General features: G+C 52.3%; 1 protein-coding gene across 3 annotated transcripts; it reads right to left on the bottom strand.

Annotated features, from left to right (window-relative positions):
- Positions 1-5,873: 5,873 nt before the first annotated feature.
- MFSD2A (MFSD2 lysolipid transporter A, lysophospholipid) lies at positions 5,874-22,029 on the bottom strand. Of its 3 annotated transcripts, none has more exons than XM_005543855.4 (14): positions 21,797-22,029; positions 19,978-20,112; positions 18,377-18,501; positions 10,478-10,601; positions 10,264-10,342; positions 9,799-9,956; positions 9,140-9,230; positions 8,898-9,019; positions 8,660-8,743; positions 8,117-8,200; positions 7,911-8,023; positions 7,353-7,496; positions 7,085-7,261; positions 5,874-6,324 (listed from the first exon to the last, which is right to left on the bottom strand). In XM_005543855.4, exons 1-14 carry the CDS (start codon positions 21,881-21,883, stop codon positions 6,261-6,263), a joined length of 1,587 nt encoding a protein of 528 aa, XP_005543912.1. In that variant the 5' UTR covers positions 21,884-22,029; the 3' UTR covers positions 5,874-6,260. The 3 variants fall into 3 exon arrangements, with proteins under 3 accessions (XP_005543912.1, XP_045229733.1, XP_045229742.1); XM_045373798.2 differs by having other exon boundaries at positions 21,791-22,029; XM_045373807.2 differs by lacking the exon at positions 8,660-8,743 and having other exon boundaries at positions 21,791-22,029.
- Positions 22,030-22,310: the final 281 nt, after the last annotated feature.

The following is a 22,310-nucleotide window of genomic DNA, read 5'->3' on the forward strand; positions in this document are numbered from 1 at the left end:
TTTTGGGAGGCTGAGGAGGAAGGATCACTTGAGCCTAGGAGTTCGAGACCAGTCTTGGCAACATAGCGAGACCTCGTCTCTACAACAAAATTAAAAAATGAGACAGGAGGATCGCTGAAGCTCAGGAGGTGTAGGCTGCAGTGAGCCATGATCGTGCCACCACACTCCTGCCTGGGCGACAGTGAGACGTTTTCTCAAAAACGAACAAATGAAAAAGAAATATAGGCTGGGTGTGGTGGCTCACGCCTGTAATCCCAGCACTTTGGGAGGCCAAGGCGGGTGGATCACAAGGTCAAGAGATAGAGATTATCTTGGCCAACATGGTGAAACATCTTCTCTACTAAAAATACAAAAATTAGCTGAGCATAGTGGCACGCGCTTGTAGTCCCAGCTACTTGGGAGGCTGAGGCAGGATAATCGCTTGATCCCAAGAGGCAGAGGTTGCAGTGAGCCAAGACTGTGCCACTGCACTCTAGCCTGACGACAGAGTGAGACTCCAGCTGAGAAAAGAAAAGAAAAAAAAAAGAAAAGAAAAAGAAATATAGACATCACTTTCATATTCTCTCCCCGTCTCCCTCTCCATCTCAATTATATCCAGTCCTACCAGCTGCCAGATCAGTCCTTTTCTATCTCCACTGCCTCCACTAATCTTGTACTCATCAGTACCATTCATTCTTGGAACATTACATGAACAGCCTCTTCATTAGTCTTCCAACTTCCCCTTTCACCTTCTTCAATTCTCCCTCAGAGCAGCTGATAAGTCTTTCTTTTTTTTTTTTTTTTTTTTTGAGACGGAGTCTCGCTCTGTCCCCCAGGCTGGAGTGCAGTAGCCTGTCACCTTGCCCGGCTAGTTTTTTGTATTTTTTAGTAGAGATGGGGTTTCACCGTGTTAGCCAGGATGGTCTCGATCTCCTGACCTCGTGATCCGCCTGTCTCGGCCTCCCAAAGTGCTGGGATTACAGGCTTGAGCCACCGCGCACGGCCAGCTGATAGGTCTTTCTAAACTCTTGAGCTATCATATGGCTTCCCTACTTAAAACTCTTCAATGACCTCCTTCTCCTCTTAGGATAAGGACCAAAATGCTTAACACAACCCACAAAGCCATGTTGTGGACCATCTGCCTCTGCCTCCATCCTCAGCCTCATCTTGCATCCCATTCCTTCAATCTTTGTGCTCCAGCCACACGGGCCTTTCTGTTCCTTGACTCCACCATGATCTCCCTGGCCTCTGGGCTTTAGCACATGCTGTTCCTTCTCCCTGAAATACTCTCTCTCTTGCCGGGCGCGGTGGCTCAAGCCTGTAATCCCAGCACTTTGGGAGGCCGAGACGGGTGGATCACGAGGTCAGGAGATCGAGACCATCCTGGCTAACACGGTGAAACCCCGTCTCTACTAAAAAATACAAAAAACTAGCCGGGCGAGGTGGCGGGCGCCTATAGTCCCAGCTATTCCGGAGGCTGAGGCAGGAGAATGGCGTGAACCCGGGAGGCGGAGCTTGCAGTGAGCTGAGATCCGGTCACTGTACTCCAGCCTGGGCGACAGAGCGAGACTCCGTCTCAAAAAAAAAAAAAAAAAAAAAAAAGAAATACTCTCTCTCTTTTCTTTTCTTTTCTTTTTTTTTTTTTTGAAACAGAATTTCACTCTTGTTGCCCAGGCTGGAGTGCAATGGCATGATCTCGGCTCACTGCAACCTCCGCCTCCCGGGTTCAAGCAATTCTCTTGGCCAAGTAGCTAGGATTACAGGCATGCACCACCAGGCCTGGCTAATTTTGTATTTTTTGTAGAGATGGAGTTTCACCATGTTGGTCAGGCTGGTCTTAAACTCCTGACCTCAGGTGATCCATCTGCCTCAGCTTCCCAAAGTGCTGGGATTACAGGTGTGAGCAATTGTGCCTGGCCTCATTCACTACACTCTGGCCACACTGGTCTCCTTCCTGTCCTTCCAATATTCCAAGCTCTTTGAGGCCTTGGGGTCTGCGTTGTGTCCTCTACTTGCAATGCTTTCTCTCTAAGCTCTCTTCACATTTGGCTAATTCTCATCTTTAATGAAGGTCACTTTCTTTTTCTTTCTTTTTTTTTTTTTTAATTTTTTATTTTTAGTAGAGATGAGGTCTCGCTATGTTGCCTAGGCTGGTCTCGAACTCCTGAGCTCAAGTGATCCTTCCACCTCAGGCTCCCAAAGTGCTAGGATTACAGGCACGAGCCACTGTGCCCAGTCAAATGTTACTTTCTCAGGACATTCTTTCCTGAGCACTTAAAAGCAGCTCCGTACCAGTTCCCTCCATCACATCTCCTCGCTTCTTTCATGATGCTTATTACGATATAAATTATTTACTTATCATTGATCTCCACCGAGAATGTAAGCTCTATTTTGTTCACCACTTTATCCTCAGAGCCTAGTTGGTGTATGGCATATAGTAGACTCATTGTAAATATCTGTTCGGATCCATGGAATCGATGGCGGATCTGGAATTTCTTCTTTGAAATGTGGAGGTGCTGCTCCTTTCTTCCAGCAGGTGGCGCCAAAGCTGTACCTGGTCCTTAGCGGAGGTGTGGATGGGCTGTGAGGTTGGCAAGACAGGGCAGCAGGGCCGAGTGAAGAGGAAGAGACAAGGTTTGTTGTAGTAATGCTGGATTCAAGCATAGAGGAAGTCAATATGGCTCTTCTCCCAAAGAATAACTAGGTATGATCTGTCCAGAAGGGACCTAGAGTAGCCAATGACCCAAGAGACATTGCTTCCCCTCTTCACCCGTCCCACCCCCAAAGCAGCCCCCAGGAATTGAACAGGGGATCTTGGAAGAGGAGAGCAATTTTCTGTGAGTGTGAAACTGGAGAGAAGCAAGGGTGTTCAAGTCTAAATCCCCATAGGATGTTTAGGGGAAACTGTGACCTGGAGAGAGGTGTCACAGTGGGTCAGTGGGAGTTGGGTCTGATGCCCAGCCAAAGCCTGCTCTGGTCCCAGCTCCCATTCACTCAGCTCCACGTGCCTGCCCCACCCCACCATGCCTGGCCCTCCGCTCAGTGTGGGAGACCACCATGAAAGAGATGAACCCTTAGGGATGTCCCAAAGGCAGAGGGGTAGGGACTGCTTCAGAGGGGCTTGCTGGAGTCAAGACACATTGGATGGGTGTCTGCCAGGTGGAGCTGCAACAGGTGTGTCCTAGGGCCAGGTAGATGGCCTGCAAAAAGAGCTGCATCTAGATCTGGGTGTGGGGAGGTCAGTAGGGGTCTCAGACAGGAACTCACAGGATTTCTAGGAAACTTTTTGTTTTGTTTGAGACAGGGTCTTCTTTCCTCTGTTCCCCAGGCTGGCGTGCAGTAGCACAATCATAGGTCACTGCAGCCTCAGATTCCTGGCAAGAGATCCTCCTGCTTCAGCTGCCTGGGTAGCTGGAACTACAAGTTGCAAGCCACCACACCTGACTAATTGTTTTTTCTTTTATAGAGTAGGGGTCTCACTATGTTGCCCAGGCTGGTCTTGAACTTCTGGCCTCGTAATCCTCACACTTCAGTCTCCCCAGTAGCTGGGATTACAGGCAGAGCCATTACATCCAGCTTACAGAAATGTTTCTAAACAGGCGAGCTACTGAGTTATCTTGGACAGTTTGCAGAAAGAAAGTGAGGAGATCAAATTAAAGTCAAGGAGACCAGACAGGATGCTGGTCTATTCACCCAGGTAAGAGAGCATAATGCCTGAGAAGTAATGGTAGGGACAGGAAAGAAACAAGCTTGAGTGGTCTGGAAAACTTTTTTTTTTTTTTTTTTTGAGGCAGTCTTGCTCTGTTGCCCAGGCTGGAGTGCAATGGCATGGTCTCGGCTCTTTGCAACCTCCGCCTCCCAGGTTCAAGCCATTCTCCTGCCCTCAGCCTCCCAAGTAGCTGGGATCATAGGCATGTGCCACCACGCCCGGATAGTTTTTGTTTTTGTTTGTTTTTTGTTTGTTTTTATTTATTTTATTTTTTTGAGACGGGTTCTTTCTGTCCCCCAGGTTGGAATGCAGTGGCGCAATCTCAGCTCACTGCAACTGCTGCCTCCCGGGTTCAAGCGATTCTCCTGCCTCTGCCTCCCGAGTAGCTGGGTTTATAGGCATGCGCCAACACACCTGGCTAATTTTTGTATTTTTAGTAGAGATGGGGTTTCACCATGTTGGCCAGGCTGGTCTTGAACTCCTGACCTCAGGTGATCTGCCCGCCTCGGCCTCCCAAGGTGCTGGGATTATAGGCATGAGCCACTGCGCCTGACCGAAAACTTTAATTTTTTTTGAAGACAGGACTTGGTGGTTACTGGTTAGAGTGGAGGGAGAGAGAAGGTATAAGTGGGCTTCTATAAACATTATCTCAGAGTCTCTGATTAGGCTAGCTCCAGAGGCCAGACCAGACCCTAGGCTCCTGCTTTGCCCAGACAGCCTGACATGAGATGGCTGATGGAAAGACAGTATGGGACTTGCCTTGGTGTTGACAAAACCACTGGGTCACCTAACAGCCTTAAGTGGTGGTTAAGAGCACAGGCACTATAGCCAACCTCAATTCAAGTATCAGCTCTTCCAGTGACTGTCCAATGACCTTGAGCAGGTTACTTAACTTTTCCCTGCGTCAGTTTCCTTATCTCTAACATGAGGATGACAATAATACCTTCCTCATAGGGAAGTTCTGACAACTATCTGAAGACTAACTGAATTCAAACTTATTACGCACCTGCAACCATGCCTGTTAGTAATGCTTAATGTAACTTATCAAAGTAACCTGGCAGAACTTCATCAGTAAAAATGGAGGACCCGCCTCCCACCCAAAATAGAGCCCCACACTCAAGGCAAGAACCAAGCCTGAATAGCCTAAGAGCTTCTCTTGTCTGGGCCTCATTTATCTAGTAGTAAAATCAGGAGATTTGACAGGTAGCTCCTAATCCTGCCAACTTTGCCTTCTTGTGATTTCGGGGGCTTGGCCTAAGTGTGAAACCCAGTGGTGTGTTAGGCAAGCTCCTACCGGCTTGGAAAAGCCAACCGCTAAATGTTTAGGGAATGTTCAAAGTAGAACAACCATGGATAACTTGAAATTGGCTATGGTAGGAGTTATTCATACCATGGACGTCAGCCAGGCGTTCCCAACTAGGCCTTCCCCACCACCCTGTTTCCTACTGGAGGTGTTTGTTTTTTGTCACCAGTGCCTCTGTGGTCGAATCCTCCCTCATCAGATACACACATCCAGCAGGTACATTCTCACCTTTGAATACCATCAGTAACAGTTGTGGAGAAAGAACCACAGGTCTCCAGGGACCCCACAGGCCTCCAGCCCTGCCAGCCCTGCGGGCTCAGGCATGCACCAGGCAGGAAGCACAGTGTATAGGCACACCCAGAGCAAGCGTCTGCCTGCCGATCCCCTGGTCATTCTCAGACACAGGGAAGTAGACGGTGGTGATTACGGTATTGGAGTCTTTACAGAGTTGGGATAAAATTCCAGTTAGGTCACTCAAGGCTGTGTGACTTTAGCTAAATCCCTCTCTACACTAGGGTGTTCTTAGCAAGAGGCCAGTTGCAGTGACTCACACCTGTAATCCCACTACTTTGGGAGGCTAATGCAGGAGGATTGCTTGAGTCCAGTGGGAAGGACTGGCCTGGGCAATATAGTGAGACCTCCATCTCTAGAAAAAAATCTACAAATCAGCCAGGCGTGGTGGTGCATGCCTGTAGTCCCAGCTACTCAGGAGGGTGAAGCAGAAAGAAGGATTGCCTGAGCCGAAATTGCGCCACTGCACTCCAGCCACAACTTCAGACATGTTTGCCCCCACCCAGTAGCACCTGGGGCTCCATGTGTTCTCTAACAGAGTCTTAAGGCAGAAGGGCTCAGTGAGTGGCTGAGGACACAGAAACAGGCAGCTGCTTTCCAGCTTTTATGAAAATTAATAACATTAATAGCTCACAGACATATACATACACACACATTGCTATGTACACAGTCATTAAGTTATTAATTAGGCTCTGTAAAAAAAAGGTTTCTACATTAGTGTTCCGGGCTAGGCCCGATCAGTCCTTGGCATATTCACAGTGGCAGCCCCAGGGCTTTGCCTCACGGGCGGGCAGAGGGGAGGCAGGAGGCCACAGAGCAGCCAGCCCCACGGTGAGCACAGCAAGGGTCCTGGGCCGCCTCCTTGAGTCTTCAGTTCCCTTCCTAGCACCTGCAGTCCAGCTGCTGAGCAAGCCAGCAGACAGGTCCTGATCCCTCCTGTGGCCTTCCGCATTGTGGCTTCGGGCAACGTGGCGAGCCCTAGAGGATGCTAGCCAGCTCTGTGGAGTCTGTTTCTGAGCAGCCAGAGCTGCTGGCCTCGTCCCTGCAAGAGCCAGAGGAGATGGGTTGGAGGAAGCATCCATCCTTACCCCTCCCCAGCCCCACCTGCTTGCTTCCTTCCTCACGTGATCTTGGCCCTACTGTCGGACTAAAGTGAACCACAGGACAGTTTGCTCACTCCCACTTTCAACTGTTGGTTGGTCTGTTTACTGTCCTTGCTGCACACAGGGTACTGCAAATCCCAGAACTACACTCTCGCCTGGGCTGGTTGACGGGCTGGCATGACTCCCTCCACCCTGCCCTCTGGTTTCCCCAGATGCAGGGTTCAGGCCACACTCGAGGTCCTATGTGCCAGGAGGCTGATGAAGAGTGCAGTCTCTGGAGTTGGAATGCTGAGGCTCAAACCCCATCTCTGCCCCTTTCAGCTGGGTCAGCCACTCTTCCTGCTGAAACCTCAGCTTCTTCACCTACAGAGGGGGAACCCTAAGAACCTGATATTTAGGGCTGTTGGAGGGATATGGGAGGTCATGGATGCACGCGTCCTATAACAAGCTCCTTAAGGGCAGAGATTTTTGTCTTGTTCACTAGAGCAATCAATGCCTAGCACATAGTAGGCAGCCAGTATGCATTCGTTGGATAAAGGTAAGACCACTTAACACAGTGCCTGGTGCCTACTTAAGTGTTAGAGCTGTCCAGAGAAGATGTGTGGGGGGTGAGTCTGGACTTGGCCACAGGAGACACAAATTGAGGGTTTAGAGGCAACCATGTCCCCTCCTCCAGCATCCCGTCCTCTCCCCACTCACCTCAGTGCCTGCAGGGCCTTCTTATTCTGCCGCCGCCTCTCCTCATCGATGGGGTACAGTTTGAAGAGCAGCAGGCCCAGCAGGATGAGAACTATGGGAGCCATGGTCACGAGCATGTTCAGTGTAAACTTGACACGTTCTGGCTGCGAGCAGCCACGGGTCTGGTACCCTGCAAAGCTATGGGACCCAGGGGGCAGGAGAACGGTGAAGATGGGGCACCTGGGGCCTGGCCCCGTCCAGTCCCGCCCCAGGTCCCCACCCCACTCACTCCAGACTGAGGGTGGAAATGCCCAGTGACACTCCAGAGGCAAACTTGGTGAAGAAGACATAGAAGGAGAAGAAGATGGGCTCGGTTCCGTGGAAGTGAGGCTGCTTCAGATGGAAGTCGTCAATGACGTCAGGCAGCATGGACCTGCGCAGAGCAGTGACAGCCGTGAGGACCGACCCACCTAACCGGCCTCTGTGTTAATGAGAAGAGGAAGCTTCTGGAAGCTTCAGTACCATGGCTACACAGCTCAGTGAGGAGATCGCACCTTCACATGAATAAGAAAAGGCCTCTTGCTCTAAGAGGAAGTAGCCCTGCCTGGAGGTGCTCAGCGTGGCAAGTGGAGCGCCTGCCATATTATAGCCCCCATTTTTCACTCTGACTAGGTGTTCTTGCAAAGCTCACTACCTGTACAACTGTACAGGACAGACCTCCCTCACTCCTAACCTGGACCCACAGAATGGCCTGTGGGAGAACACCCCATAGAACTCTCCCCAAGGAGCTTCAAAACTGGGGACTAGGGGCTGGAGATAACCGAGGAGGGGGCCTGTATATACCTACCAGGGTAGTAAGAAGGCAGCTGCCACACTGATGCCAGCTGCCACAGCTACCACATATGTGATGATGAGGTTACTCTCCATGAGGGCCACCAAGACGAGAAATGGCACTGCTGACTAGGGAAGGGGGTGCAGGAAGATGACTCAGCTGGGAGGTTCCCCCCAGACATCCCCAACTCAACCCAGGCTCTGCTCTTCAACCCCACTCACTGAGATCCCAATATATACAGCTGTCTTCTTGCCAAACCGGGTCAGGAACCACTGCCAGATGGGAATGGTGAAAGTGGCTGAGAGCTGTGGGCAGACAAAGAGGGTTAAAGGGAGGTGCTTTAGAGCCACAGAGCCCTTCCTGCCCTTCCCAGAACCCCAAAGGGGCTCCTGGCCCTGCCCAAGAGCGGCCAGATGACATCATATGGGCAGCAACAAGATGACAGGCACCTTCGATGGCTCCCCAGGGGAGCTCAGAGCTGGTCCAGGCCTACCTCGTCTGCTGCCCTCTGAAACCTCTGAGCCAAGTTCCTGGTGTCCTCACCCTTGCTTTTGCTGTGCTCGCTATTCAAACATCTAACCTTAAACTCTTTATTTCACAGTCCTACCTACGCAAGGTCCAACCAAATATCCTGAGAAGCCTCCCTCATCCTTTCATGACCTTGGGCCAGCCTGAGAAACATCCTCTGCCTATTCCAAGAACCATTCCACAGTCTATGCCACTTCAGCCCAGGCTGCCTGCCCTTGTTCAGGTCCCACGCTCACCATGATGGCCAGGAGTAGATTCTGGAATTCATTGCGGAAGCCCAAGGTGTAGGTGCAAAACAAGACAAAGTTCCCCTCCACCAGCTGGGAATGGGGAAAGGTAGGGAAGGAAATGCAAGGAAGGAGGTGATGTTGGGGCTGAGCCTCCCCAAGACATCCCCCATGCTCCAGAGACCTCTGCTCACCCCATTCCCATTACAACCCCTTCTCAGGCTAAGCATGTCAGACCCCCACTCACCATGAAAGCCAAGGAGGTGAAGAGGAAGCCGGTAATAAGCTTGACGTATGGGCCATGGCTCATGACCAGCCGTAGGCCCTGGAAGTAGGCGATCGGCTCAGCCTGCTGGGCTTCATAGGGTTCTGGGGGCCAGAGGGGACAGTAAGGAAGGAGCAGAGGCCCCTCCCAAAAGCCTGAGGGCCAGGCAGAAAGACACAGTTGTCCATGCTGAGGCCTGCACCCCTTCCCAGGCACCCCCTTACCTCTCTGCTCCCGCACGCCCAGGGTCAGGATGACAGCACAGATTACATAGATACAGACAATAACCCCCGCTGCCAGCAGGTATGCCTTTTGCTATAAGGAGGTGAAGGCGACATACAAGGATGGTCAGTTTGAGCTCATCCCAGCACCCCAGTTCCAACAGCCCCATTCAGTGATCTTGGGCCAGTAGCCAGTCCCCTCCCCTCTGGGAGCCTCCTGTCTCCATGTGTGAAACGGGAGGATCACCCCAGGCCTGCTGTTGCTTCCCAAGACTGGACAGTTAGGATTCACAACATGCTCAGAAACCAGGCTGGTGGAGTGCGGCCCTCACACCTGTAATCCCAGGAGTTTGAGACCAGCCTGGGCAACTCTACAAATAATAATAAAAAAGAAACCAGGCTGCGGAGTCTGACAGCCCAGAATTCAAATCTTCCCAAATCTCTGCAATTCACCAACTTTAAGACTCTGGGCAACTTATTCAGCCTCTCTAAGCTTCAGTTTCCTGTTCTGCAAAGTAGGTATATTGGGTCTATCAATTGTTATGTATATCAAATGCCCAACATTTACTTAATAAACACTAGCTGTTACTATCTTTAGGATGACTACAAACCACCTCATTGCTCCTTATCTCCCCAAATCCCTGCCCTGCCCAGGGCCTCACCGTTTCTCTGTGTGAGGTGGTGCCATGTGTATGGTTGGCACTTTGTGAAGCCACTGTAGAGCCATTGAGGTCCTGGAAACAAGGCGTGTCTGCTTGGCCCACGATTTGCCCCTGGATCGCCGTGCCCAGCACTGTGCCCAGCACTTCCACAGTCATCCCTGGCAGGAGAAAAGGAGGTGTTTCGGAGGGTCCTCATGGGTCGTGGGCCCAGGGAGGAAGGTCAAATGGGTGGGAGCCTAGCTGTAGCTCCAGGCAGGGTGGGTAGAGGTAGTGGAGTAGGTGACATCTTGGTCCGAACGCATATGCACCTCTCCAGGTCTCATCTGAGCAATAAGCGGATTGAGTTGTTTTTAAGATGGTTTCACACCCACACTCTAGAGCAGAGCAAAGAGCTGGACCCGCAAGGGAAGAAGTGTGGCTGGAGGGTCCCTGGAGGGTGGGGTCAGGTGGGCTGGGGAGACTCACGATAGGCGGTGGCAGAATCCCGCTCAGTCTGCTCGGTGCTGATGAACATGGTGAGAGCCGAGTAGGGAACATGGAAACACTGGCGTGGAAGACAGGCCATTGGCAGTCAGGCAGGTGGACACACCGGTGTAGCTTCCGGTGCCAACCCTGGGGGCCCCAAGTACCACCCTCCTCCTGGCCCCCAGAGACACCCAGAGGAGGTACCCACACTCACCGTGACCATCGTCTCAAAGAGGCAATAGAAAAGCAGGTACCAATAGGTCTGGCCGTGTGGGAAGTCGGGCACGAACCAGATGAGGAAGTAGGAGATGACGGCCAGGGGCGTGGAGAAGATGATCCTGAGGAAGAGGAGGGTGTGAGTGAGGCTAGAGGCTGGAGGCTGGAGGCTGGAGCCCAGGAGCCAGGGCCAGCCCAGACTGCTGTGCCTCACAGGGTCCCCACAGGGAAGGAAGGTGCTCTTCCTTCCTTCCCCATACTCCTGCCATCCACCCATCCTGGGCCTCTGGGAAGACACTGATGGCCAAGCCTAGAATGGCAGATGGTAACCTGGGCCCCCAGACCAAAATCCTAGGCATGGAGTGTGAGGTCAGACCCTGAGTCTACTCCAGAGGCACCAGCATCTAATGGGCTGAGAGGTAGGACGGGAGTCCAAGACCTCAGGTGGCTGGGCAAGGAGGCAGAGAGAAGGAACAGCCCCATCCCCCGTGTTCTCACACAGATACTCATCAACCGCACACACACACCCCATTCACACACACACACCGCATTCACACACACCCATACCCCATTCTCTCACACACACCCCATTCACACACACCCATCATTCAAACACGCACCCCCATTCACACACATACCCCACATTCACACACACCCCACATTCACACACACCCCCATTCACACACACACCCCATTCACACACACACCCCACATTCACACACACACCCATTCACACACACACACCCCATTCACACACACACATACCCCATTCTCTCACACACACCCCATTCACACACACCCATCATTCAAACACACACCCCCATTCACACACACCCATCATTCAAACACACACCCCACATTCACACACATACCCCACATTCACACACACACCCATTCACACACATACCCCATTCACACACACACCCATTCACACACACACCCCACATTCACACACACCCCACATTCACACACACACCCATTCACACACACCCATACCCCATTCTCTCACACACACCCCATTCACACACACCCATCATTCAAACACACACCCCACATTCACACACACCCCACATTCACACACACACCCATTCACACACATACCCCATTCACACACACACCCATTCACACACACCCATACCCCATTCTCTCACACACACCCCATTCACACACACCCATCATTCAAACACACACCCCACATTCACACACACACCCCACTCGCACACACCCCCCATTCACACACACCCCCCATTCACACACACACCCATTCACACACACATCCCATTTACACACACCCCCATTCACATACACTCCCATTCACACACACCCCACATTCACACACACACCCATTCACACACACCCATACCCCATTCTCTCACACACACCCCATTCACACACACCCATCATTCAAACACACCCATCATTCAAACACACACCCCACATTCACACACACACCCCACATTCACACACACCCCACATTCACACACACACCCATTCACACACACACCCCACATTCACACACACACCCATTCACACACATACCCCATTCACACACACACCCATACCCCATTCTCTCACACACACCCCATTCACACACACCCATCATTCAAACACACACCCCACATTCACACACACACCCCATTCGCACACACCCCCATTCACACACACACCCATTCACACACATCCCATTCTCACACACACCCCACATTCACACACACCCCATTTACACACACCCCCATTCACATACACTCCCATTCACACACACCCCACATTCACACACACACCCATTCACACACACCCATACCCCATTCTCTCACACACACCCCATTCACACACACCCATCAAACACACACCCCACATTCACACACACACCCCATTCGCACACACCCCCATTCACACACACCCCACATTCACACACACCCCATTTACACACACCCCCATTCACATACACTCCCATTCACACACACCCCACATTCACACACACACCCATTCACACACACCCATACCCCATTCTCTCACACACACCCCATTCACACACACCCATCATTCAAACACACACCCCCATTCACACACACCCATCATTCAAACACACACCCCACATTCACACACACACCCCACATTCGCACACACCCCCCATTCACACACACACCCATTCACACACACCCATACCCCATTCTCTCACACACACCCCATTCACACACACCCATCATTCAAACACACACCCCCATTCACACACACCCATCATTCAAACACACACCCCACATTCACACACACACCCCACATTCACACACACACCCATTCACACACATACCCCATTCACACACACACCCATTCACACACACACCCCATTCACACACACCCCCATTCACACACACCCATACCCCATTCTCTCTCACACACACCCCATTCACACACACCCATCATTCAAACACACACCCCACATTCACACACACACCCCACATTCACACACACACCCCACATTCACACACACACCCCATTCACACACACCCCCATTCACACACACACCCATTCACACACACATCCCATTCTCACACACACCCCATTTACACACACCCCCATTCACATACACTCCCATTCACACACACCCCACATTCACACACACACCCATTCACACACACGTACCCCATTCACACACACATACCCCATTCACACACACACACACACACGGAAGCTGGCATGATGGGGAGAGGCCAGCTCCAAGCAAAGGAGAACTGAAGTCCTAGGTGGGCAAACGTCTGTCTTCCCTGTGTGAGTTCCACACCATCACAAGGGGTTAGACCGCAGGATGGACTAACTTCATGGCATCAGTATAGCAAGGCAGCACAGGCCATGGTAAAGAGAAAGGCCTTTGAGCCACTCTTCAGGGATTCCATTCTAGCTCCACCAACTAACTATAAAACTCAGTCTTGGGAGTTATTTAAATTATCTGAAGCTTGCCTCATTTCCTCAGAAGTTCCAACTATGGGCTGGGCGCTATTCTAATTACTTAGGATAACCAGAGAACAGATATAAAATTATTGCCCTTGTGGAACTTACATACTAGTTGGCAAACAGAAATTTAACATAATTTAAAAGTTATATATATCATTCAACCTTCATAAGGAATAAAATTCTGACACACGCTACAACATAGATGAACCTTGAGGACATTAAGCCAAGGAAAATCAGCCAGACGCAAAAAGATAAATATTGTATAATTTCACTCATGAGGTACCTAGAGTGGTCAAATTCATGAAGAAAGTTGAATAGTGGTTGCTAGGGGATGTAGGGAGAGGGGAGTGGGGAGTTAGTGTCTAATAGGTACAGAGCTTCACTTTGGAAGGATGTAATGGATGGATGGTGCTCACAAAGTGAATGTACTTAGGCTGGGTGCGGTGGCTCATGCCTGTAATCCCAGCACTTTGGGAGACCGAGGCGAGTGGATCACCTGAGGTCAGGAGTTCGAGACCAGCCTGCCCAACATGGCGAAACCCCCGTCTCTACTAAAAATACTAAAAATTAGCCGGGCGTGGTGGCACACACCTGTAGTCCCAGCTCCTCAGGAGGCTGAAGCAGGAGAATCACCTGAACCTGGGAGGCAGAGGTTACAGTGAGCCAAGATCACGCCACTGCACTCCAGCCTGGTGACAGAGTGAGGCCCTGTCTCAAACAAACAAACTCCTTGATCATTACATCCTTAATGTGGAATGTTAAAACTGCACTGCCCAAAAAAGAAATATTAGAGAACCGACAGGTTAGTATCCTCGCTGTACCAAAAACAAAAACAAAAAACCGAAATGAATGTACTTAATGCCACTGAACTATACACTTAAAATGGCTATAATGGCAGTGGCACATGCCTGTTGTCCCAGCTACTTGGGAAACTGAGGCTAGAGGATTGCTTTTCCCCAGGAGTTTGAGTCCAGCCTGTGCAACATAGCAAGACTCTGTCTCGTAAACATTTTTTTAAGGTTATGGTAAATTTTATGTTACATATACTTTATCATAGTTTTACAAAAGTGTTATATAACGTGTTGGGAGATGAGTGCTATGAAGAAAAGAAATAAAGCTGGCTCCAGGGGCTTAGAGTAAGGATGCAGTTCACAACTGGATGGACAGGGTAGGCCTTACTGAGAAGTTGGCATCCATGCCAAGGCCAGAATGAAAGGAGAGAATTGGCCTTTTAGACATCTGAGGCAAGAGTGGGCCAGGCAAAGGGAATAGTCAGTGCAAAGGCCTTCGGATAGGTACGTATCAGCAGGTCTGAGGAAGAGCAAGGCCAGGAGGGCTGGAGTGAAGAGAACGGGGAGATAGAATTAGGAGATGAGGCGGGAGTGGAAATGGAACTCCCGAAAGGCCATTGTAGGTGCCTTGGCTTTAGTTCACAGGATCGAAGTAACTTTGAGACTTGGTTGATACTAAAATGTCAAACAGTGTTTGGGACACTAAGTGCTATAATGATCACATCAGGGAAGCCCAGCAGGAGAGTTGGCATGTGTAACTAATGCAGGCCACACCAGGGGAGCTGCGGAAAGCCCTGGGCTGGGGAGGAGACCTCAGGCCCAACTGTTGCTTGACACCTAGTCTCTCACACAGTGGCTTTGAGAACTCCAGAGAAAGTGACTGTCAAAGTCTTTCTGATTTGACCAGGAATGGTGGCTTACACCTGTAATCCCAGCACTTCAGGAGGCTGAGGCAGGAATATTGCTTGAGGCTGGGAGTTTAAGACCAGCCTGGGCAACATAGCAAGACCCCATCTCTATACATGTGTGTGTGTTTTAATTAAAAAAAAAAAGGAAAAGGGCCGGGCACAGTGGCTCATGCCTGTAATCCCAGCACTTTGGGAGGCCGAGGCAGGCAGATCACGAGGTCAGGAGATCAAGACCATCCTGGCTAACACGGTGAAACCCCGTCTCTATTAAAAGTAAAAAAATTAGGCCGGGCGCGGTGGCTCAAGCCTGTAATCCCAGCACTTTGGGAGGCCGAGACGGGCGGATCACAAGGTCAGGAGATCGAGACCATCCTGGCTAACATGGTGAAACCCCGTCTCTACTAAAAATACAAAAAACTAGCCGGGCGAGGTGGCGGGCGCCTGTAGTCCCAGCTACTCCGGAGGCTGAGGCAGGAGAATGGCGTGAACCCGGGAGGCGGAGCTTGCAGTGAGCTGAGACCCGGCCACTGCACTCCAGCCTGGGCGACAGAGCGAGACTCCGTCTCAAAAAAAAAAAAAAAAAAAAAAAAAAAGTAAAAAAATTAGCCAGACATGGTGGTGGGTATCTGTAGTCCCAGCTACTCAGGAGGCTGAGGCAGGAGAATGGTGTGAATCCACGAGGTGGAGCTTGCAGTGAGCTGAGATCGCACCACTGCACTCCAGCCTGGGCAACAGAGCGAGACTCCAACTCGAAAAAAGAAAGGGAAAAGAAAAGTCTTCCTGGTTTCAAGAAGAGGATTTAAATGGAGACTCAGAACAGGGGCTGCCCTGAGGCCCAGAAGGAGAGAGGGCTACATGGCTCACAAATCCTGACAGACCCAGTTTCTTCCTATACTGAAAGGAAAGGGGGTTCCAGGTCTCCAGGCCTGACCTGAGGAGGGGTCAGGTGGTATGGATGCGGAGGTCTGGCCAGGCATCGTGGCTCCTGCCTTTAATTCCAGCACTTAGGGAGGCAGAGACAGGAGAATAGCTTGAGCCCAGGAGTTTGAGACTAGCCTGAACAACATAGCTAGACCCCATTCTCCACAAAAAGGAAAAAAAGTTTGCACACCAGCCTTCAGCCCACAAGCCATCCCACATGCACGCATACACAGGCACCACCAGACACAGAAGCACACGCACAAAGGTAGCTGCTAGATCGGAAACCGGCCTGAAGGGCCCCCAGCAACTTCCCCAAGCTGGCTGCCACACCTGCCCAGCAAGAGTCGCTCAGTTCCTACACGCCACAGGGAGGGCCTGCCCACCTCCACCTCTCCTGAATCTGTCTCCTCAGGGAACAAGAGCTCCTCATCAGCCTTTGTCAAACACTCCATCCTCTGCTTATAGGCAGCTGAGCAGCTGCTGCTGAGGAACCCAGTGTGACTGGGAGTAACCCGGCCTTCAGCCACCATGCCTGGGAGTAGCCGCCTCCCATTGGCTGGGCCTCATGAGGCGATGTGGCAGTAGAGCCTCGCCTTCTACTGGCTGCCAGGGAGGCGGGCACAGGGCCAAGTCTCCTGGGCTGGCGCCGGGGGAGCCCTGAGCAGCCCACACAGGTAAGGCAGGCTGTCCTGCCCCCGGCCCTGAAGACTGGATCAAAGGCTCCAACCTGGGCCTTAGCCAGGGACTGGCAGGATTGGGGTGGGTGGGGGGCCTCGTGGGAAAGGAAGCTGTAGTGGGGGAAGGGGTTGCGGGAAGAGCTTTGAAGGCCGGAGGCCAGGTATGGGCGCCCCTGGGGCAGGAAGGCGCCCACTTAAGCCTGGATGGGCTGGAGATGAAAGGGGTATGCCCCCCCACACCCTGAAGCAGGATGTCCTGGAGGGAACCAGAGTCCCCGCCTGACAGCCTATCCTGTACGGCTCCCCTGCCGTCTGATCCATGGCACCACCTCCCCCTACTTTGCCCCACAGCCTGAAACTGAGTAGCACAGGCTTTGTACCAAGGGAAAAGGTAATTTACGTCATCCAAGGTGCCAAAGGTTATGGGTTTGCTACCCCATTCCAGGTATTACCCCATCCCCTGCTCTGCCAGGAGCCACCCTGAAGGAGGCCAAATTATATATCACTGTGCTATTGGACGGTGCCACAGGGAGGCAGAGATGCAGCAGGCTGGGCCTGAAGTCTAACTCCCAGCCCAGGATTCCGCAGTTCGCCTGGTGTGGCCTGTACTAGGGACCACATGCCAGCTCTCCTGTTGAGCATCCCTGATGTGGTCATCATAGCGCTTAGCGTCCCAAGCACTGCTTGGTATTTTAATATCAACTTATTTAAGTCTCAAAATTACATCAACCTTATGAAGTAGAATTAAGCCAGGTACTGTTCTAAGAATGTCAATAATAATAATAATAATAATAATTCAGCACAACTCTGTGAAATAGACATAATTAATATCCCCATTTTATAGATGAAGAAACTTGGTACTCAGAGATGTGAAGTGGCTCAGCTCTAAGTAGGGAAATTGGGATTTAAAGCCAGGCAGGGGCCAGGCATAGTGGCTCATACCTGTAATCCTAACGCTTTGGGAGGCTGAGGTGGGAGGACACCTTGAGCCCAGGAATGCAAGCCCAGCCTAGGCAACATAGTGGGACGCTGTCTTTACACTAATAATTTTAAAAGATTAACCAGGTGTAGTGGCACATGCCTGTAGTCCCAGCTACTCGAGAGGCTGAGGTGGGAGGATCACTTGAGCCCAGGAACTCTAGGCTACAGTGAGTTATGATCACACCACTGCACTCCAGCCTGGGTAACAGAGGGAGATCCTGTCTCAAGAAAAACAGAAAGAGAGAAAGAGAGAAAGAGAGAGAGAGAGAGAGAGAGAGAAAGAAAGAGAGAAAATAAAATAAGCCCAGGCAGGCTGGCTCCAGAGTACAACTGCTTAACCACTCTGAAGTACTACCTCGGCCACTGTGGGAAGTGATAGAGTGGGAGAATTCAGAATTCCAGCTTCACCAAGGGGAATGAGTAGACCCTGGGAAGGAATGAGGCCTGAGCTGCCCAGCCTAGCACTTTGGCTGGCCTGGAAATGGACTGGCTGAGCATGCCAGTGTCCATGCTCAGGGTAGCTGATGCCTCGGATGGGGTTTCGACACCCTTGGACTTTTAACTCCTTCTCCTCACCCCCCAGCCTGTGACAAGACAGAGAGAAGGAACAAGGAGAGGATATGCTGGAAGTCCTGTCTTGTGCCACCTCAAAGGAACATCTTCTACTCACCAAGGCATAAGGCGACCCAGGCAGGTCCAGGAGGATTTGCTGATGCAGAAGCCCACCAGGGGGTCTGTGATGGCATCCCAGGCTCGGCCCACAAACAGGATGATGGAGGCAGAAAAAGGGCCCACCTGGAATGGGGAGAAGCAAAAGACAACTTCCTCGTCCTTCTACTCACCTCAACTCTCACTGGTAGGCGGAAGCGGAGGCTCCTTCCCTATCTCAGCCAGGATCTTGTGACCCTGAGCTGCTCCTACGTGGACCTTACACATCTTCATTTGCCTTGTTAATAACGACAACAGCATTTCTCCAGTAACAGTAGCACTGGGTGCCTCTACAGAAGCTTTCTCACATCTGTCCCCTTGATTGCTTCCCTCCACTGCCCTTGAAAACATTCCCATCAGCTCAAATGAATCCACGAACATTTCCTTCCCTCCCTCTCAGCCCTGAGCCCCTGACCACCTGGTATCAGAATGAGCATTCGCGGGATGAACACAGTGTGCTTCAGTGTCCCCATCTGTATAATGGGAGTTATGAGCTCTACCTTACAGATTCAAGCTGTATCTTGGATGTGGAAAAAGAAGCCTATAGATGGTTTTTAAAAAGGGACTTGTCACTACCCACTCAAGCTATCCCCCTCCGTTACCCCAAACCCCCCAGGCCCTAAATACAGACTCTCCAGACTCCTCCTCATCCATCAAAGCCCTACTATTGCTATTTCTCCGGGGAGTGGGTATTCTTCCCCATACCATAGTCTCCCCAGCCTGACCCCCCAACCCCAGCTCTAACACCCACTACAACAAGTTTACACTTTGACTGCAGGTTCCTCATATTTATACCCTACTCAAGGCCCAGCCCATGGGAGTTACTCAAAAATTAGCTGCTGAAATTTTTTGTTCTTTCTGGAGCTCAGTGTTCCCCGTCTGTAAAGGGATACAACTAAGACTCGATGCTTGCCAAGTTAGATGCTACATAGAAGACAGCCGGTGCAGGAGCCCCGGTAGCCATGGCTATTCTGCCTCCCACTCTCCCATCCAGACAGAGTGAATTCTCAGGATGCCAGGCTTCTGGCCAAGGCTTCTCAATGCACGGAATAGCCCTGTTTCACCCTAAGTACCCCTCCCAGTCAAAGACCCTGTGTACTGGGGCATTCTAAATTAGCCTAGCATCTAAGCGCCCCTCTGCTCCTCAGGTAACGGTGGGATGCATCTTGTCCACAAGCCTGGCAACAGCCACCAACCCCTGAGCCAAGCCAGCTGACTACCTCCCAGCCAGGGACACAGTGTGCCAGTCTCTTCTAAGAACAGCATCCCCAGCAGGTCCCATTCTCCCTCATTCTACCGCCTACCCCTTCAGGCTCTGTTGCTCTTGCCAGGCAAGGAGGAGTTGCCAGACCTTTCCAGCAAAGACTCCTGGGGTGGAGAGACTCCCCTCGTGGATACCTTCCAGGGTCTTCTCATTTCTTGCCCACTGACTCTGAGAGGCAGCAAAGTAGGGATTTGAGGTCCCATTTCACAGATGGGGAAAACTGAGCAAACTGACCCGGGGTGCATAGTCTTTCCCACCTCAGGATGCTGAAGGAGCCCTCGAAGGCTTAGACCACTCACCTGAGCCACATCCAATAGGTAGATCTGAAGGAAGAAACCCAGGGCACAGCCTGTCACCTGGTAGGGGGCTCCCCCAAGTGCATAGCAAAGCTTGCTGCAAACAGACAACTGTTGTTTCTTCTTTTTCGGTTCTTTCTGGGAAGAGGAGAAAAAGATGAAAGGCCCAGGTCCTGGCCTCCATCCAAGAAGGTTCCACAGGAAGGACCGTCCCTCTGACCAACTCTACCAGAACAAACAACTCTACTTTGACCTGTTCCTACCCAGGAGATCCCACCTTTTTTTTTTTTTTTTGAGACGCGGTCTTGCTCTGTCGCCCAGGCTGGAGCGCAGTGGCACGATCTCGACTCACTGCAAGCTCCACCTCCCGGGTTCACACCATTCTCCTGCCTCAGCCTCCGGAGAAACTAGAACTACAGGTGCCTGCTACCACGCCTGGCTAATTTTTTGTATTTTTTGTAGAGACGGGGTTTCACCGTGTTAGCCAGGATGGTCTCGATCTCCGAGATCCCACTTTCTGCAAGAGAAAGGTGTTCTCCATTCTTAGGAACCTGGAAAAGGGGAATCCATACTTGTGTGAAAGTTGCCCCTAAGCCACCTCCCTCCTGGAGATTCTAAGGAAACTTATCAGCCCACCATCCCTAAAGAACTCCTCCCAAGGCCTCGGCCACTGCTCCTTTCCAAGTTGCAGGGCAGCATGCTCCAGCAGCGGACCTGTCCCCACCTGGCACCAGCTGCCACAACCTGAAAATCTGCTTGCTGCCAAGAGCTGCCTGAGCCCAGCCCAGGCTCCTGCCCTGCCTCAGAGACAAGATCCACCTGCCTACTCCTGGTGAGCGCTCTAGAGAGCTGTGGGGGCCCGGCCCAGCTAGCTGCAGGCACAGCTGTTCCACCTATCCCAGAGCATCCCTGACCACTATAGGCAACCAGAGCTTCAGGCAAACCCAGGAACCGTCCTGCCCTCCAACTTCCCGACCCATCGCCCTCCATCCCTGAGCTCCTAGAGGACCTTGGAGAGGGAGGAAAGGCCTCCAGGCCTGAGCCCTCTCCGGGTGGGGCACTAGGGAGGTTGGGTTGCCCAGGGAAAGTAGATATTACTCATACATAGTAACAGCATAATTGCTCACCCAGTTCCTTCCAAGGATCAGTTAATAAAATTAAAAGGAAAAGGCAGTCACCTCCCACAAAGGTATCTATTGCCTGAGATCCCTTCCTAGGGGGCCGCCTCATTTTATTTGGTCCTTCAATAAGTCCCCAGGGCTGGGGATGGGGTGGATGGTCTCGATGCGCAAAGCACCGTTCCCGCGCGAACATCTACATTCAGACAAATGCCTGAGGGACGCGGCTCCTTTAAGAGCAGAGCCCTTGTTCTTATGAATGAACTTGAGCGGCCCTAACCGCAGAGTAGAGGCGCAAGCGTACGTGGGTGAGGTGGAAGGTAGGGGATGAGAGAGATGGGGAACTAAACGGAGTTTCCCAGATATCTGGAGTCATTTCTGGCGTATGGGGTGGCAAGCCCCAGCCGCTCAGCACGGAAGAATGGAAACTGGCTAGGCAGAGCCAGAATCACATGGGGCTGCCGGCAGAGCCTCTCCGCAGAGCGCGGAGTGCGGGTGAGCAAAGGGGGGCGACGGCGCCCACAGCTTTTCTCCGTCACCCCCTGCCCCTGGCACCCCCAGGTCCTCTCTGGCCCGTAGGCTTCCTGTCCCCGGCTATCCCAAGAGTCCCCTAACCAGACTGACCCCTCGACGCTCCCGATCCCCCATTTCCGCCTACTCGCTCCCCTCGCCCTCCACGCGGGGTGCCGGGCCCTCACCTTCACCTGGGCCGGGCGTTCAGTGGCTTGGAGGATGCTGGTGGGCAGCAGCCCTGCCGCGGAGCCGCTCTCGGCGCCTTCTCCTTTGGCCATGACCCGCGGGCCACGCCGCCTGGCCGGGTCGACGGGATGCTCCTCTGACCCGCAGGCCGCCTCTCCTCCCAAGCTCGCGTCGTAGCAGCCTTAGCCACGGTCGCCGCGCGCTAGCCAAGCCGGCTGGCAGGCGAGGCACGCACTCTGCTGCACACCCCCTCCGCGCCTCTTATAGTTCTGCCCAGCCCTCTCGGGTGCGGCCAATCCCCGAGCCCCGCTGCCCCGCCTCCAGCCAATCCCGTCGCCCGCCTCCCCCCCCGCACCCCCCCCCCCCCCCCCCGCCTCGGCCGGCGGCTCTGTGCCACCGAGCCACGTTCTCCAAGCCCCGGAACCGGCATCTGCCTGTGCTGGCTCCTAGCAATCGAGAAGCAGGCCGCGAGACCTCCCAGACACGCGTGAGGAAACCGAGGCCCCAGGCTGGAAGTGA

The sequence above is a fragment of the Macaca fascicularis genome, chromosome 1 (assembly GCF_037993035.2).
Source record: "Macaca fascicularis isolate 582-1 chromosome 1, T2T-MFA8v1.1".
Taxonomy (NCBI): Eukaryota; Metazoa; Chordata; class Mammalia; order Primates; family Cercopithecidae; genus Macaca; species Macaca fascicularis.